Source organism: Heterocephalus glaber, unplaced genomic scaffold, assembly GCF_053883595.1.
Source record: "Heterocephalus glaber isolate CG9 unplaced genomic scaffold, H.glaber_assembly_v1.0 deba00000281, whole genome shotgun sequence".
NCBI classification, from domain to species: Eukaryota; Metazoa; Chordata; class Mammalia; order Rodentia; family Bathyergidae; genus Heterocephalus; species Heterocephalus glaber.
Genome location: NW_028258139.1, coordinates 35,137,765 through 35,155,308, shown reverse-complemented (window position 1 = coordinate 35,155,308; position 17,544 = coordinate 35,137,765). Strand labels below are relative to the sequence as shown.

Sequence of the window (17,544 nt, the reverse complement as noted above, 5' to 3'; positions counted from 1 at the left end):
GTCCTGTTTTGTACTTCATTACCTTTTTTTACCAGAGTCCTACAATGTACTATTATATCTTAATTTACCTCAGAAAACTGTCCCTTAATTACTCTCTTTAAACTCATTCATAAATTTACTGGTGCCAAATTATTACTTCACAGTCATCAGAAACCCACTGGAATTGTTGGGTGTCCCCCTTTTGCCTGGCTCTGCTGGTGTAGGTCCCGCAGGACTGTTGCTTTGTCTTCAAAGACACAGTTCTTCCTTCCTTTGTATTGTCTGGCTGTTGGCTTGTGTTTAGTTTTGTTCAGGGTGAAGTAACAGAGTTGAGAGGGTACTGTACACTCACAGCGTTCTGAAGTCATCCTTTCCCAGCTGGGTGAGCTCCTTGCAGACTTTATCCCGTTCATAATCTCGGCCTAGGAACCAGAAATAAAAAATTTGTTTTTTCCCTTTTAATATCTAGTACTAAAATGTACATGTATAAAGTGATCTACACAATGTATGGTAAAAGTAGCATTACCTGAGTATCTATATGTAATTTAATTTAGGGTGCCTTTCTAGCTATTGTCATGTAATTGGCAACAACTTTATAATGTGCTGCTGTGTTTTAATGAACAGCAGAAAAAAAGAAGAGTGCATTAATATTGAAAGTATAATGGTTGAATTATTGTATACACTAGTGAGTTCAAATCCAATAATAAGAAAACCATTCCCTTAAGTTTCATCTTCATAACAATGGAAAAATGGAATGGCTTCTTCTTCCCTCCCTTCTATTGTCCTCCCTTTTCCCTTTCCCTTTTGTTATCTTATTCCACTTAAGGATTAAACAGAAAGCAGAACAGAAAGTACATGGAGAAGGCTTTCCATTCCAAGGTGAGAGGTCAGCCCTGCTAATGCAGGACCATGAAGGAAGTGTATGGGAACAAACACTGCCACCCGCTTCCAGGATCTATAAGGGAAGGCTAGGAAGAAGTAAAAGTAAGACAAAATATTTTTTGAAGGAATTTTTCAGTTTGGTAAATATGAAGAAGGTGGAAAGGACTTCCCTCACTTCAAGCTTAGGTAAACAAGCTTCAAGAAAACCACTCAGAAACCTTGGTAGGTGACCCTTGAAGTTTGAGGTACAGTGGACAGGCATTTGATTCAGGCTGGAGAAATCTAAACAGTGAGGACAGGTTGAGTGGCCTGCAGGTCTGAAGTAGACCAAGCGGGAGAACAAGGTGTACCCCTACCTCCTAAATAAGAGCTACCAGGAGGGCATGGGCTGCAGGCAATAAGGTGCTCCCTTTGGAAATCAGAGTCCTACAGGGGTCTCAAGGTGCCAGCTGGCTGTAAGACATCTCTAGGGATGTGAGGATGTTAGGCCAAGCAAGCCACCGAGAGAGCACATCAGCTTGCACAGCTCCATAATCAGAGGAAATGACAGTAGTTCACCATTCTGGCCATTAGGTTAGTTTTTCCTGGTGCTGCCTCTCCTACTAGTGTCTCCCTTCCCCATGCAGCCCACAGAATGGGAGGAAAGAGAAGGGCGTAGGCAGAGAAAAAGAGAGGCAAATGTCCTATCACAGGTCTGGAGCAGGCCTGACCAGGGGTAGCAGCTTCACTTTAAATAAACTTACACTGTCAAGTGTTAAACAGAACCATTCTTTCTCAGGACTAAATTGTTATTTCAGAGTTAAAAACATCAGAGGACTTTTTCATTCTCTGTGAGTGAACAGATAAATCATGGCACCTGGATTTCAGTCCATCCAAGAAGCAAGCAGTAGCCATTCCCTCAGGGCTGGGTTCTTCATTACTTGTGAGACCCCCTTCTTCAGTGTTTTCTGTCCTGATTAATCATTTACACATGTAAGTCCAGGAAATCTCCCAACCCTGGGATGTTTTATCTTTTTTTTTTTTTTGGTACTGGGGATCGAACTCAGACCTTGAGCTTGGGAGGCAGGCTGTGGAACCACTAAGCTAAATCCCCGGCCCAGATGCTTTATCTTTTGAAAAATTGTAAGAAGTATATGAATAGCCTAGTCTGTCTTCTAAGGGACTTTTACTTTTAGAAATGTATCCTCTTGGCTTTAAACATTGATGATGCCATCTTAAAGGTTGTGGTGGTAACTGCTATCATGTATTTTATTCCAAAGACGTCCTCACTTCTCTGCCAGTTACAGTTCTAGGAAGACTGAATACAACTGAGTAGAAACACTTGTTTCAATGGAGATAATGATGGTTGGATACAAATTGGGGAGGTTTTTTTTTTTTAAATAAAAAGATTCTTTATAGGATTGGTAGATTTATGATATAAATGGACTACAGTGGAAGTTGTACGGTATTTTTCAGATTGACAACCCAAAATGGATTTCTTATGTGAAAAAAGTCAGAAGTATGAGACGATATTGTGAAGCACTATTCTGTAAGATGGAGCCAAATCAAATGTATATCATCACAAGCCCATGGAAAGTAGGAAAATCCCCATGTGTAAGGATCTGACATGTCCCAGAAATCAGGACAAGGCCACAGGACCTATAAAGCTAAGGGTCAGTAGAATATCAAAAGTCACCTGCAACAAAGCTCTCTATGTCTGAGAACCTCCACATCTAGTTCATTTTCTGAAATTTATTGATCAGTTTACAAGATGAGATATTGTGACAGGCTCAAAATGTGAAAGGAAGGCAAAAAAATTTCATTAATCATTAATGGTATTTTATGAGACTGAAGATTAGGACATAGTAGGAAAGAATAGAGGTTAGAGTGATCTTTATTTAGTGAAGAACTATATTTTAGGGTGAAGATAGAGTTGTTTTATGCTATTTCTAAAATAGAGCTAGGAAAAATGGCTAGGAGTTATAGAGTAGTAGAATTTAGTTCAATGTAAGAAAACATTACTGTAACTGGCCAATAATTGAAAAGATGGCAGCATTTGGAAGAAATTAGTTTATTTTCTCAGTGAAAATACTGAAATGAATTTAAATAACCATACACACACACACACACACACACACACACACACACTAAAGATTCCTGAATTTAGTATAAGATTGTATCCTCATGGTCTTTAATATCACTTTGTAGATATCATAAATAGGTACCTTTTAGAAATAGTAAGCAATTATATGGACTCCCCCCCCCAAAGCTTACAATGTTTTAAGCTATACCCCAAAATCTGTAATAAGAACATTTTACTTTTAATGAGTATGAGCTAACTTTAATAAACAACCCCCCACACATAACTGTTTGTGTTTGTACTTTTAATGTGACCATCAAAAGTGAAAGCCTGCATTGAAATGTGGTGCTGGTGATGGACATTTTGAGAAAATGTTATTTCTAGCCTTTTAGGTTCAGATTTCTCATTTCACAAAAAATGTATTTTCATGTATTTATGTATTATGTATTTATGTATTATGAGAATATGTGTGCACACATGTGAAAGAAGCACAATTGAGTATGACAGATTATCTACTGTTAAATAGTTTTAATTAGTTCAAATACTTGTTTACATACTGCTTTAGTTAGAGCGCATGCTGATGAGAGAAAAGTAGGAAATTTAAACCTAAGGCTTAAAGTGGTTTTAGAGCCATTTTTGCTGGAATATTCAGCCTTGGGCATGAGAAGACCCAAGGGAGGAGGAGTTGAAAGGGTGAGTTTAAAAACTTTGGAATTAAAATATAAGGGTAGACTGCTCTTATAAAATAACCTGTGGAGCCTATGGAACCTACATGATCTTTTAAATGAACAACCCCAAATATATTTATGATAAAATTTGTATTTATTCATTTGTCCAAAGAGGTGATATCTAGCTTACAAAACTGAACAAATATATGTTAATCCTTTTTTAATTTTGTAGAAAACAGCAAATAAATACTGAAGTTAATTAATAATGTGATAATTACACATTGATTTCTCATGCCAATGGAACACTGTTTAATAATTGTATTTTTTGGTGTTAATGTTTAACACCAGTTGAACTGTCTCTGATTCATTGCTGATTCCTATAGTTCAATTTAAATCTCAAATGAAATGGCACTCTGTCCAGTTAGTTGTATTGAAGTCCAAATATGGACTTCAATATGGTACCAGTAAATATTGGCATAAACTTAATGGCTCTTGTGAAATCATTTTCATATCAAGAGATCTCTCAGCACTAAATGTTTATAGACTTCACTAACAGGTTTTACTTTTTTGCAAAATCATGACTGAGTTTCATCTACATATATTGTGAAATATTCTGGTCATGTCTAATGCTGGATTTTTGAAAACAAATTCAATTTACTTTGAGGAAATCTTTATTGCTTTATGCACCTTACTTTTCCCAACAAAGTTGAACACTCACTCAAATATGCAGCAAATATTTAATTAATTAATTAATTAATTAATTTATTTATTTATTTATTTTGAGACAGGGTCTTGCTATGCAGTTCAGCCTGGCCTTGAACTCTCTACGTAGCCCAGGCTGGCATCAAACTCAAGGTGATCCTCCTGCCTCAGCTTCCTGAGTGCTGGGATTACAGGCATGCACCGCCATGCCCAGCTAACAGGAGATATCTTTTGAAGACTTAGTTCTGTGCTAGGCATTGGGTTTAGTACTGAATGTACAGTGGAGAACAAAATAGATATATCCCTGCCCTCCTGAAAGTTTCATTCTAATGGAGACATCCACTGTCTTTGTACAAATTCCAATGAATAAGAATTTTGGGTGTTTTCTTGATTAATATAAGCTTTCACCGAAACCTAATTTGGTCCCCTAGGAAAATTTATACCAGGAACAATAAATTATCCTAAATAACACAGACTTGAGTTGATGCTAACACAGGATCCCAGATACTCTCTTGTGTTTTGAAAATCATGTATTTTTAGAACTTTATTTTGTATTTTTATAGTTTCTTTTTTTTGAAATTTTAATTTTTATTCTGTACAGATGGGTTCATCTCTGTTAGAAAAGATTAGCACATTTATTAGAATTTTTCCCCAGTATTAGGTGTTGAACTCAGGACCTTCATGTTGAGCTACACTCCTCCTCCCCAGCTTTAAAAAATTCTTGAGACAGGGCCTTGATAAATTGCTGAATTACCAAGGCTGAGCTCAAACTTAGCATCACAGGCTGTGCCCAGCTTGTTAGTGTTTCTTTAAAAAAGTTTATCTTTCAAGAATACAGTTTACATTGTTTAATTAAGGCTGAGTAATGGTGATTTCAGAGTACTGATTTCACTTGAGAAAGTAAATATTAAGCTGGCTTAGGAAGGTCCCCTAGTTGATGAAGTTTGATATATCTCTAGAAATAATGTAAATGAAGAAGAGGTGATTGAATTAATACTTTGTTTTGTCTTTCAAGCTTTTTTTGGTTGCAAGTCCACTGATACTTTAGATTGTTATTATTGAGCATTGATTTGGCTTTTCATATTAATATTCATGGTTGTGAGCAGGTATGCAGTTTTCTGGGTTTGCCTCATTTGCAAGAAATTCTACCCTTTAAAAATTAAATTCATAGACTTGCAGGACATCTATGGCTTCAGCAATCTAGAGGAAATTGATGTATCTCTTAGGATGGTATTGGGGAACAAATGGAGCTTCATTTCAGATTCTGAAAAACTGAAATCACTGAAAACAGTAGGAGATAGAAGTTCAACAAGTCAGTGACCTGGAAATACTGCTGCTGGAGAACATGCCCTCTGAGACTCATTCACCCTGATGTCCTTGTAATCACTACACGTGGTACCTACCTTGTGCTTTAGGATACCCACAACAATCCTAGGGAGCATTTTCCTCCATATTTTTCTCCTCTCTCTCTCTTTCATTTTGTGGACTGGTCACCTCCTCATCTACAGTTGGTTTTTCAGAGATAAAGATGGGAGGGATGTTCCTCTCTTCTGCCATTGAGGTAGTTGAAGGTAATCTCTTCCCTATCTGGACTTGGCATCCTGGAATCTTGCAGTTCTGAAGTGAACAGACTGAGTATCGCTTACCTGAAATGCTTGAGTTCAGAAGTGTTTTTGATTTCAGGGTTTTTAAAAATTTTGTAATATTTACATTGATTTGTCAGTTGAGTAGCCTAATTTTAAAATTCAAAATCTGAAATTCTCCAAAGTCCCAATTTTTTAAAGGATCAGTGCTCAGAAGGTTTGAGGATTGGAACACATTAGATTTCAGATTTTTTGGATTAGGGTTATGCAACCTGTGTAAGGATAAAAATAACCAAGTAAGTAACATTTGAGTGCCAATAATTTGATGAGTACTGGTCTAAGTATTTGACCTACATCACCTCCTTTAATGCTCACAAAGTCCTATGAGATTTTGGTTATTACAGTTTACCTATGATCTAACTACATTTCTGAAAAGCAGCTTAAGAACTTCATCTTGCATATAAATTATGATCATAGAAAATTGTGTTTTAATTCCCAAATATTTAGCATAATAATTTTTGAACACATTTTGCCTGTGAGTTACAGAATTATTTTATTAGAACACACTTGTGTTTATGGTATTGAAAGAATAATTATTATTTATGCCTTCTGAAGTTTTAATCAATGACTGCCACTACTAGAAAAGTTTATTTTTATTCTTCATATTTTTCCTTTAAAAAAACAAGCTTATAGAGTTTGGCACAGTAAAATAGAAAGGATAATGGGTTAGCTGAATGTCTCAGTCATGTTTTTCCATCTCAGTAGAGTCAGAAACTTAGAGTAATGCTAGATATTTGATGATAGGTCTTACAAAGGAGGTCAATACTAACTATGTTCCATTTAAGAAAAAACTTTTTATTATGAAAGTTCCTCTGGGTAAAGATCACATCTGAATTTTGGGATCCTGGATGCCAGGCACATTTCTGGATGCAGCACCTGTACTTTTTAAAATGCTAAGTCATTAATTACTATAAAATTTAAGGAAATTTTCATTTAATAAAGGATAACATATTTGTATATATATTGCATTTCTTTGGTGGGCTAATATGAATAGGAAGTAGTGGTAATTCTGTTTTGATGGTTAACAATATAGTATTTCAATTAAAATTTCAGAAAATGTCAGGCTGGGAATTTAGCTCAGTGGTTCCCCCACCTGCCTTGCAGGCACAAGGTCCCGAGTTCAATCACCAGTACCAAAAAAAAAAAAAAAAAAACAAAGGTACTGCCACACCCAGCACAGAGTAAGGGGCTTCTGGGCCACTGTAGCACCTCTCCCAATGCAGAGGAGGTGAGCCATGCAGGCGCCAACAGCACACACAAGCCCTTCCAACCCCTTCAAAATGAGAAGACACATAAACAAGTCTAAAAACCAGACTTTCAGATCACCCACAGCAACCTCAAAGGGAAATGAGATGGAACAGTCTGATACTCAACCACCTGGACTCTCCCTGAACTGGCAATGAAAGACTATCTGGAAAAAATGAAATCAGAAATAATTTCTCAGGTAACAGCAGAGATGGTGCTCACAGTGCATGACATGATTTGTAAATCTCGAGAGGAGACAAGGAACATAATGGAATCCCAACATAAGAAAAAAAAGGAATCCATAAAACAGATACAAACAGATTTCCAGGAGATTGAAAAACTCCACTGAAAATCTACACAGCAGAATAAACCAATGTGAGAACAGAATTTCAGACATAGAAGATAAGATTGCAATTAGTGACCAGGAATAGAAAAATTGCTTCAAAAATGTAAGGGACCATGAGAAATCAATCCAGCCGCTGCTAGACGATGCAAAGAAGAAAAATATAAGAGGGATTAGAGTCAACAAAGAAACAGGAGAGAGTGCACATGATTTTAACAAACTGCCCACAGAAGTAATGGCAGAAAACTTCCCAAGCAGGGGAAAAGAACTTGACATAGACACAAATTAGGCATATAGGACTCCAACTAGCCTTGATAAAAAAAAAAATCAATACATAGGCATAGTTGTAACAATTCCAGAAACCCAACAGAAGAACAAAGTTCTACAAGCAATTAGAGAAAAGAAACAAATCACATGCAAAGGAAAGCCCATCAGAATCACACCAGACTTCTCAACGCAAACCCTCAAGGCAAGAAAGGATTGGAGTGATGTATTCCAAGCCCTAAAGGAAAACAACCTCCAACCCAGATTGCTGTACCCTGCAAAACTATCTTTCAAAATTGATGGAGAAATACGATTCTTTCATGACAAAGAGCACCTTAGGAACTTCATGAATACCAAACCAGCACTCCAAACAATGTTAGACAATATCCTAGGAAAGGACAATGAGGATCACAACCCCAGGAAGCACAGCAGAATGAATCCATTGGATGCAACAAGAAATTATATGTAAAGGGGGAGAATCCAACAAAAAGAAAAAATCATGACAATGATAAGTCAATGCATATCAGTTATAACCGTCAATGTTAATGGTCTCAATTCACCTATGAAAAGAAATAGTTTGGCAGAATGGGACAAGAAGCAAGGCCCAACAATATGGTGCATACAAGAAAAACACTTAATTCAAAAAGAATCTCATAGATTGAAAGTTAAAGGGTGGAAAACAACACTCCATGTGACAGGAACCTGAAAAAAAGCAGGAGGAGCTATCCTCTTTTGAGATCAAGTGGATTTCAAACCAACACTGATTAACAGAGACAAACAAGGACACTACATCTCTGTAAAGGTACCTCTACCAAGAGGTAGAGATGATAATCATAAATATCTATGTACCCAATGCAAGTGTACACAACTATATAAAACAAATACTAACAGACATGAAAAGTCAGATATGCACTAATACAATAGTAGTGCGGGACCTCAATACCATACTGTCACAAATAAATAGATTAACTAGACAAAAAATAAGTAATGAAATACTAGAACTCAATCGAACTCTTGATAAAATGAACTTCACAGATGTTTCCGAGTGTTCCATCCCAGAAAATCAGAATAAATATTCACTTCAGCTTCACAAGGATCATTCTCCAAAATAGACCACATACTCACTCATAGAATGTGTTTAAGTAAGTGCAAAGGAATTGAAGTTATCCCCTGTATATTATCAGACCATAGTGCGATGAAATTGGAGATCCATAGCAAAAGAAACTCAAAAAATTTCATTAACACATGGAAATTGAACAACACACTTCTCAATAACAAATGGGTCACAGGGGAAATTAAAGAAGAAATCAGACATTTCCTTCAATTAAATGACAATGACAATACAACATATCAGAATCTATGGGACACATGAAAACAGTCTTATGAGGGAAATTCATAGCAGTGAATATGCATATTAGGAAAACAGAGTAAGCCCAACTAAACAAGCTGATGCTGAACCTCGAGCTTCTAGAAAAAGAAGAGGAGGACAAATCAAAAGCTCCTACAAGGAAGGAAATTATAAAGATCAGAGCAGAAATCATTTCATTGGAGACTATGAGAATGATACAAAAAATTAATGAAGCCAAGAGTTGGTTCTTCAAAAGAATAAACAAAATTGACAAACCCTTAGCCACCCTCATCAGAAAAAGGAAATAAAAGACCCAAATCCAAGCAATTAGGAATGAAGAGGGTGAAATTACAACAGACCCAAGAGAAATCAAGAGAATCATCAATACCTACTTTGAGAACCTATATGCCAATAAGATGGAAAACACAGATGAAATGGACAGATTTCTAGATACGTATGAATTACCAAAGTTGAACAAAGACCTAAAAATTCTAAACAACCCAATACCAAGCAATGAAATTGAAAATGTAATTAAAAACTTAACAACTAAGAAAAGCCCAGGTCCTGATGGTTTCAGTGCTGATTTCTATAAGACATTTAGAGAGCAACTGCTGCAACTACTCTTTAAACTCTTCAATGAAATTGAAAGGGAAGCAATATTCCCAAATTCATTCCTGGAAGCAAGCATCACCTTGATCCCCAAAGCAGAGAAACATGCAACTGAAAAAGAGAACTATAGGCCAAACTCACTAATGAACATACATGCAAAAATCCTTAATAAGATACTGGCAAATAGAATGCAGAAGATCATCAAGAAGATCATATACCCTGACCAAGTGGGATTCATCCCAGGGTTACAGGGATGGTTCAATATACACAAATCAATCAATGTAATGTACTATATCAATAGAGCCAAAGACAAAAACCATATTATTATGTCAATAGATGCAGAAAAAGTATTTGACAAAATCCAACATGCATTTATGATAAAAACCCTACAAAAAATTGGAATAGATGATTTCTACCTCAATCTGAAAAAAGCCATCTCTGAAAATCCAACAGCCAATATCATACTAAATGGTCAAAAACTGAAATCCTTCACACTATAATCAGGGTCACGACAAGGATGTCCACTATCACCACTCCTGTTCAATATAGTTTTGGAAACATTAGCCACAGCGATTAGACAAGAGAAAGAAATAAAAGGAATAAAGATAGGAAATGCGGAAGTCAAATTGTCATTATTTGCAGATGACATGATACTGTATATAGAAGACCCCAAGAACTCCACCAAAAGTCTTCTAGACTTAATTAACCAAATTCAGTAGAGTAGCTAGATACAAGGTCAACACACAAAAATCAATAGCTTTCCTCTACATGAACAAGAGACTCACTGAGACAGAAGTGGGGCAAACAATTCCTTTCACAATAGCATCCAAAAACTGAAATACCTAACAATCAACCTAACAAAAGAAATCAAAGACCTCTTCTCTGAAAACCATGGCACTCTGTAAAGAGAGATTGAAGATGATATCAGAAAATAGAAATACATCCCCTGCTCCTGGGTAGGAAAGATCAATATAGCGGAAATTGCCACACTTCCAAAACTGCTGCATAGATTCAATGCAATTCCAATTGAAATCCCAGTAGCATACTTCACAGACCTTGAGAAAACAATCCAAAAATTCATTTGGAACAAGAAGAGACCCAGAATAGCAAAAGCAATTCTAGGTAACATAGACCAGGCAGGGAGTATCACAACACACAACTTGAAACTATACTACAAAACTACTGTGATAAAAAAAAAAAAAGCATGGTACTGGCAAAGAAACAGACCTGAGCACCAATGGAACAGATTAGAAGATGCAGAAACCATGCCAGACACACTCAGGCATCTCACCTTTGATGGAGGAGCCAAACACCCTCACTACAGGAAAGATAGCCTCTTTAATAAATGGTGCTGGAAAAATTGGGCTTCAACTTGCCAAAGATTAAAACTAGACCTATATCTCTCTCCATGCACTAAACTATAATCTAAATGGATTAAAGATCTAAATATTAAAATAGAAATGCTGAACCAGTTGGAACAGAGGTTAGGTGGAACTCTTGAAGACTTCGGTGTAGGAAAAGATTTTATGAACAAAACCTCAGTTGCCTGTGAACTAGCACAAACAATCAACAAATGGGATCTCTTCTCATTAAAAAGCTTCTGCACAGCCAGAGAAACCACGAGCAGTGTGAAGAGACAACCCACAATGTGGGAAAATATCTTAACCTGCTTTTCCTCAGACAAAGGTCTACTATCTCAATTCTATAAAGAACTTATAAAGATCAGACCTCCAAAATTTAAAGACTCGATCCAAAAATGAGCATCGGAAATGAACAGATGTTTCTCAGGCAAAGAAGTAGAAATATCAAATAAACATATGAAAAAATGTTCAATATCACTGGTCATTCAAGAGGTGCAAATGAAAAGAACACTGAGATTCCACCTCACTCTAGAAAGAATGGCTGTTATCATGAAATCAACCAATAACAAATGCTGGTGGGGCTGTGAGGAAAGAGAAACCCTGCTCCACTGCTGGTGGGAGTGTAGACTGGTGCAACCACTGTGGAAATCTGTTTGGTGAAATCGCAAAGAACTAGGGCTGGAAGTCCCATTTGACCCAGATATTCCCTTGCTGGGTATCTTCCCCAAAGAATTAAAAGAATCATACCACAGTGATACATGTGCACCCATGTTCATGCAGCACAATTTGTAATAGCTAAAACTTGGAAGCAGCTCAACTGCCCATCAACTGGTGACTGGATAAAGAAAATGTGGTTTTGGTTTTTTTTTAATAAAATGGAGTACTACTCAGCCATAAGAAATGGAAATTAGAGACATTTATAGCTATGCACATTGAGGCACTACTTTTAAGTGAAATAAATAGGCCACATATGTGTAAATACCAAATAGTTTCTCTAGTGTGTGAAAATGAAAGTGTAAATAAGGACTAAAAGTTATAGTAGATAATGTGAAACAGTAAGAAAAGGAGGAAAGGAAAGAAGGGAATGGAATTAATATGAAAAAATGAAAAATGGAAACAAAGTCTTTGTAAATAGGCAGGGATGGAGATGTTGAAGGGAGGGCAGGGGAAGGGGGAAAAATAAGAACCAAGAGAGATTATGTAAAGGTGCAAATTTCCGATGATGAATGTCATTATATTGTATACCTAAAATGTACCAATAAAATAAAATTAAAAACAACAAAAATAAAAAACAAAAAATTTCAGAAAATATCAACTGAAACCAGATTAGGAGTTAAATGTAAAACCTTAAATTGCTTAGCTATTAGAAGAAAACATAGTGGGGAAAACTACACAGCATTAGTCTGGGCAATGACTTTTGTTGTTGTTATGACTTTGAAAGCACAGGCAACCAAATGAGAAAAATAGACAACTAGAATTACATCACGTTAAAATACCAAAACAAAGCAAACTAAACCAAAATAACCTTCTGAACAGCAAAGTAAACAATTAACAAAATGAAGAGTCACTCCACAGACTGGGAGAGAACCTTTTCAAACCATATATCTAATCAGGATTTACTATTCAAAACAGATAAGAGACAACTCAATAGTAAGAAAACAAATGACCAAATGAAAAATGGGCAAATGACTTGAAGATTTCTCAAAAAAAAGATATATAAATGGCTAATGAGGATATGAAAAAATTGTCAACACTACTAATCATCAGGGAAATATAAATAAAACCTACAGTGAGGTACTACCTCATCCTTGTTTGAATGGCTGATATGAAAGTCAGGTGTGAGGACACAGAGAAAAGGGACCTTCATACACTGTTGGTGAGGCTGTAACATACAACACCCATTATGAAAATATAGTATGGAGGTGCCTCAAAATATTAAAAATACTGTAATATGATGTATTTAACTCTTTCAGAAAGATACTCAGAAGAGGAGTAGCTATGTCAAATGGAATTTCTAGTTTTAGGTTTTTGAGGAATCTCCATACTGATTTCTGTAAGATGTGCTATGTACCTATACCTATTCCACACAAGGAATGTAAACATTACATACTGCAAACATGTACTAATAAAAATGAATTAAAAATAAAATAAAATTTCACATTTGAAAGAAAATTTAAAGTACAATTATCATGGGATCTGACAATACTGCTTCTGCATATATTTTAAAAGAAATCAGCATCAAAATTCTTAAAGGACCTCTGCGCTTCTGTGTTCATTCAGGGCTTAGGTGTACAAATAGGCTAAGATAGTGTGGTTGGAATATTATTTGGCCTTTTAAAAGAAAGAAATCTGTCATTTGCCATGTAGGTGGAAAGTGAATGCCAGTGTTTACTACAGGATATGTAGCAGGTATTCTAATTGTCACCAGACTATAATACCTTAACTATATTTGGTAAAATTTTTTAAAAAGAACACCCACTTAAATTTTAGCATGATTAGTAATTCAATAATTTATTATTTGTATTTTTTTAAATCTAGTAGATTTTTATCATATGAAAATATTTTCTTTTTAAAGCCATTTGCTAGCTAATTTCCAGACCAATAAATAATAAACTAATAAATTTACATTCATGATGTTATTATAAGATAAAATGTATTATTTTAAAACTACTCTTGCAGTTATATTTCTTACTAAAGAACTTTCCAAATTTCCATCTCTTAGATGAAAAGTATAATTTATTAAATGTAAACAATATACCCAAAGGACTCAAAGTCAGCATTCTCAAAAAAAATAAAATAAAACAAACATAAAAACCCAAAAGAAAATAAAATCAAAAATCAAAGCCAGCATACTGTAGCGATACTGCCATACCCATGTTTACTGTGGCACAATATATAATAGACAAGACATGGAACCAGCCTGGGTGGCCATCAACGAATGAATAAAGAAAATGTGATATATATATATATATATATATATATATATATATATATGTATACACAACGGAGTATTTTAGCTATAAAAAATGAAATATTACCAATTGCAGAAAAGTGAATGGGTCTAGAGGTGATCATGTTGAACAAAATGAATCAGACTCAGAAAAACAAATATAGCATGTTCTCACTAATACGTGGAATCTAAAATAAATGACAAGAAATTAGGGGTGAGGTTATTATTAGACAAGAGTTAGAGAATAAGGAAGGAGTATTGATGTAAGGGTATGTAATTGGAGGATAAATATGATGAAAATATATTTCACACATTGAAATCCCCAAATTGTGAGAATAGGGGAGTAGGTAGGGCAAGGGCAGCCATGGGGAGAAATGATTAAAGTATGTTATGTGTATGTACAAATATGCCAAAATGAAATGCACTAATAAAAATTTGGAGATGCAATAATAAAAATCTTCATGAGCTTTTACTTATGGATGATACAATGTAACTGGCTATATCTACTTATTTTACCTATTTTAATGTAAAGAGATGATGTCAGTTTTCTTTGTGGCTTTAAGTCTTGAATGCTCCCTGAGACACTGAGGATAGCAAACTCTTATGTCCATGGAGTCACGAAACTGCACAACTTACATTTGATCCAGATGACAAATGGAAAATGCTTATGGTAGGAACCATCAGTTTATCCCAAAGGGAAAGTCACAACACCTATCACTGTTGCCAGGTGAAAATGAGGCCCTTACGTTTACATCTTCTCATACCTCCAAAGAAGCTAGAAATCTGTATTTTTATGTAAAATCTCCAACTATTATTATTTATTTTCACAAGTCAAAATAAAGTTTAAAGACGTTTCCATGATCTTGGGGCTGTGTCACATGCTTATAATCCCAGAACTCTGGAGGCTAAGGAAGGAAGATCACTTGAGCACAGTTTGAGTCCACCCTAGGCAACACTGTGAAACTCCTGTCACAAAAACAAAAGGACAACACATAACACAAAACCAAACCCTTTGCTGGCTCAAACTATGATGGTCAAAGAAAATATACCTACAGGAGACACAAACTCTGGGTCCAGACCACCTTGAATTGAACCCCTGCTGCCTAAGCAATGGGATTGCTTCTTCTCACCATTCCTCTTTAGTTTCTCATTTATAAGATGGAGCTGATCATATCTCATAGGTTATTGTGAGAATGAAATGAGTTAATTTTCTCAGAACAGTAATTGTCCCTAGTGTAGTAAATAGTATATACCTATTATTGGCCAAGTTGTGTCAATTTGTGACTATTGTTATACACTTGCACATGACAAATCTATATGGATTATCTACTAGGAACAGAGCATCATGTAAAAGAAAACTCTAAAGCCACCAATCCTTGAGGAACCTGAGCCTGAGAGAAGAGCAAAGTACACAGTACTAGTAGTAATCACCATACAAGAGATAGAACAAAGCAATATAAATGGAAACTTTAGAATGGAAGGGAGACTTTAGGGAGCCTCAAAACAGGAACTACAGCTTGTAGTACACTGAGAGCAAGGTAGGGTTGTAGTGGGAGTAAAGAGATCAGGACAGGAAAATTTTAAGTGGAGACAATATCATGATGAGATATCAAAAGCTGAGAAATCTGGAGAAGAATGAGTAGTACAAAAAGAAAACTGGAGGATAAACCCAGAAAGACTTGGCAGGCAAAACTTTATTTCTTTTTTAAGGTAATGGGAAATCTACTGAAATATATTTATGTATGAGAATGGTCACTTTGTGACTTGTATTCAAGGAAGAATATCCTTAGATTTGAGATAAATATGATAAATATCACCTTTATAAGGCTGTTCTTTTATTTTTATATTTAATGAAATAAATATAGATATTAATAAAAATATAAAAAGCACTCTTCTATGAAAAAATAAAGCAAAATTTCATAATAAATTAATTACTGAAAAAGAACAGTTAACATCCTGTGTACCATAATCTTCACGTGATCATCTCAATAGACGCAAAATAAGCTTTGACAAAATTCAACATCCATTCATGATAAAAACCCTGAAAAACATAGATATGGAAGGACTTTGTCTCTAATTTATAAAACCCATTTATGACCAACCTACTGCCAACATCATATTAAGGCAGGGAAAACTGAAAGCTTCCCTCCTAAAATCAGGAATAAGACAAAAATGTCTGCTATCATCTCTCCTGTTCAATATAGTTCTTGAAATATTAGCCAGAGCAATTAGGAAAGAGAAAGAAATAAGAGGTGGAAGTATAGGATAGGACAAAGTCAAAATATCATTATATACAAATGACGTAATCTTATCCTACAAGACCGAAAAAGTCCACCAAAAGACTCCTGGAATTATAAGCTATTCTATGAAAATGTTAACCTGTGTAAAACTGGTCACCTATTTCCTGCCTAACATGGTGTCTTCAGGCAGAAATGACAAACTACCATAGACTGTGTAATTTAGACATTTTATTTGTCATGGACCGAGAGACTGGAGGTTTGACATCACGGTGCCAGCATGGTCACAAATTTTGGGGGGGACATCTTATGTCATCAAAGGAGATTCTTTGGTTATGTGTGTAAAGAAAGAGATTTTCATCTCTCTTCTTCTTCTCTCTTCCCTTCCTGTCATCTCTTCTCCCTTTCTCTCCTTCTCTCCTCTCCCCTCCTCCTGTCCTTCTTCTTCTCCCACCCCCTCCCTTAATAAGGACATTAATTCCATTATAGTGTTCAACCTTTGAAAGCCTCACTTTCAAGGAGCACCATCACACTGGAAGCTTCAGCATATGAACCCCGAGAGACACAAACATTCAGTCTCTAACACATGATAAATTGTCAGTGAATATTAGCAATATTTTTTACATTAAAATCCAATAATTGAAAATATGTTAATATCATATCATGCGATATGCTCCAGTGCTTCTCTTAGGTATTGGACTAAATTCTTGTTTTCTGTTTAGTCCAATATAAAAGAGAAGGTAAAAAACAGAAGACCCCCAGGAAGCAAGGAAGAGTTAACATGAACCTAGTCCAAATCTCCTTGGATCTGGTGAGGAAATGGTAGTCCAATAAAAGGGCTGCACCACGGCTCACCGGCCCGTTCATTCTGGAAGTTTCCAGACCCAGAAACATACTGGACTGGATTTCTATGGCAGTTATAATTTATTGCCACAAATAAGGAGACTTAAACCTCACACATATTTCCTTACTCTTCTATTTTTCATGGGTCTTTCTGGCCTAAAATTCTTCAAGTTATCAGCAGGGCTGAGGTTCTGGAGGAAAATCTGTTTGCTTGGTTTTAGAAGGGCTACTTTTAGAAGAGGTCTATCTAACATGGCTCCAAGGCACCTTCCTCTATCTTCAAAGGGAGCAATTTTGCAATTGTCTTTGTCTCTTTTCTTTAGTCACAACTTTCCTGGCTCTCCTCTACTTCCCTCTTCCACCTTTAACCAACCTTGAGATTATTCCACACAGATAAACTAGCATTCTTTT

The 17,544-nt window shown here is 35.7% G+C and overlaps 1 protein-coding gene across 2 annotated transcripts in view; it reads right to left on the bottom strand.

The window, feature by feature from the left end:
- The window catches only part of Gc (GC vitamin D binding protein), a 44,159-nt gene that overhangs the window by 22,841 nt on the left and 3,774 nt on the right, over window positions 1-17,544 (bottom strand). For both annotated transcript variants that reach the window (XM_004871747.4, XM_087188379.1), the window contains exon 2: window positions 332-401. In XM_004871747.4, the coding sequence (XP_004871804.1) occupies window positions 332-401 (70 nt within the window). The remainder of the gene's footprint in view (window positions 1-331; window positions 402-17,544) is intronic.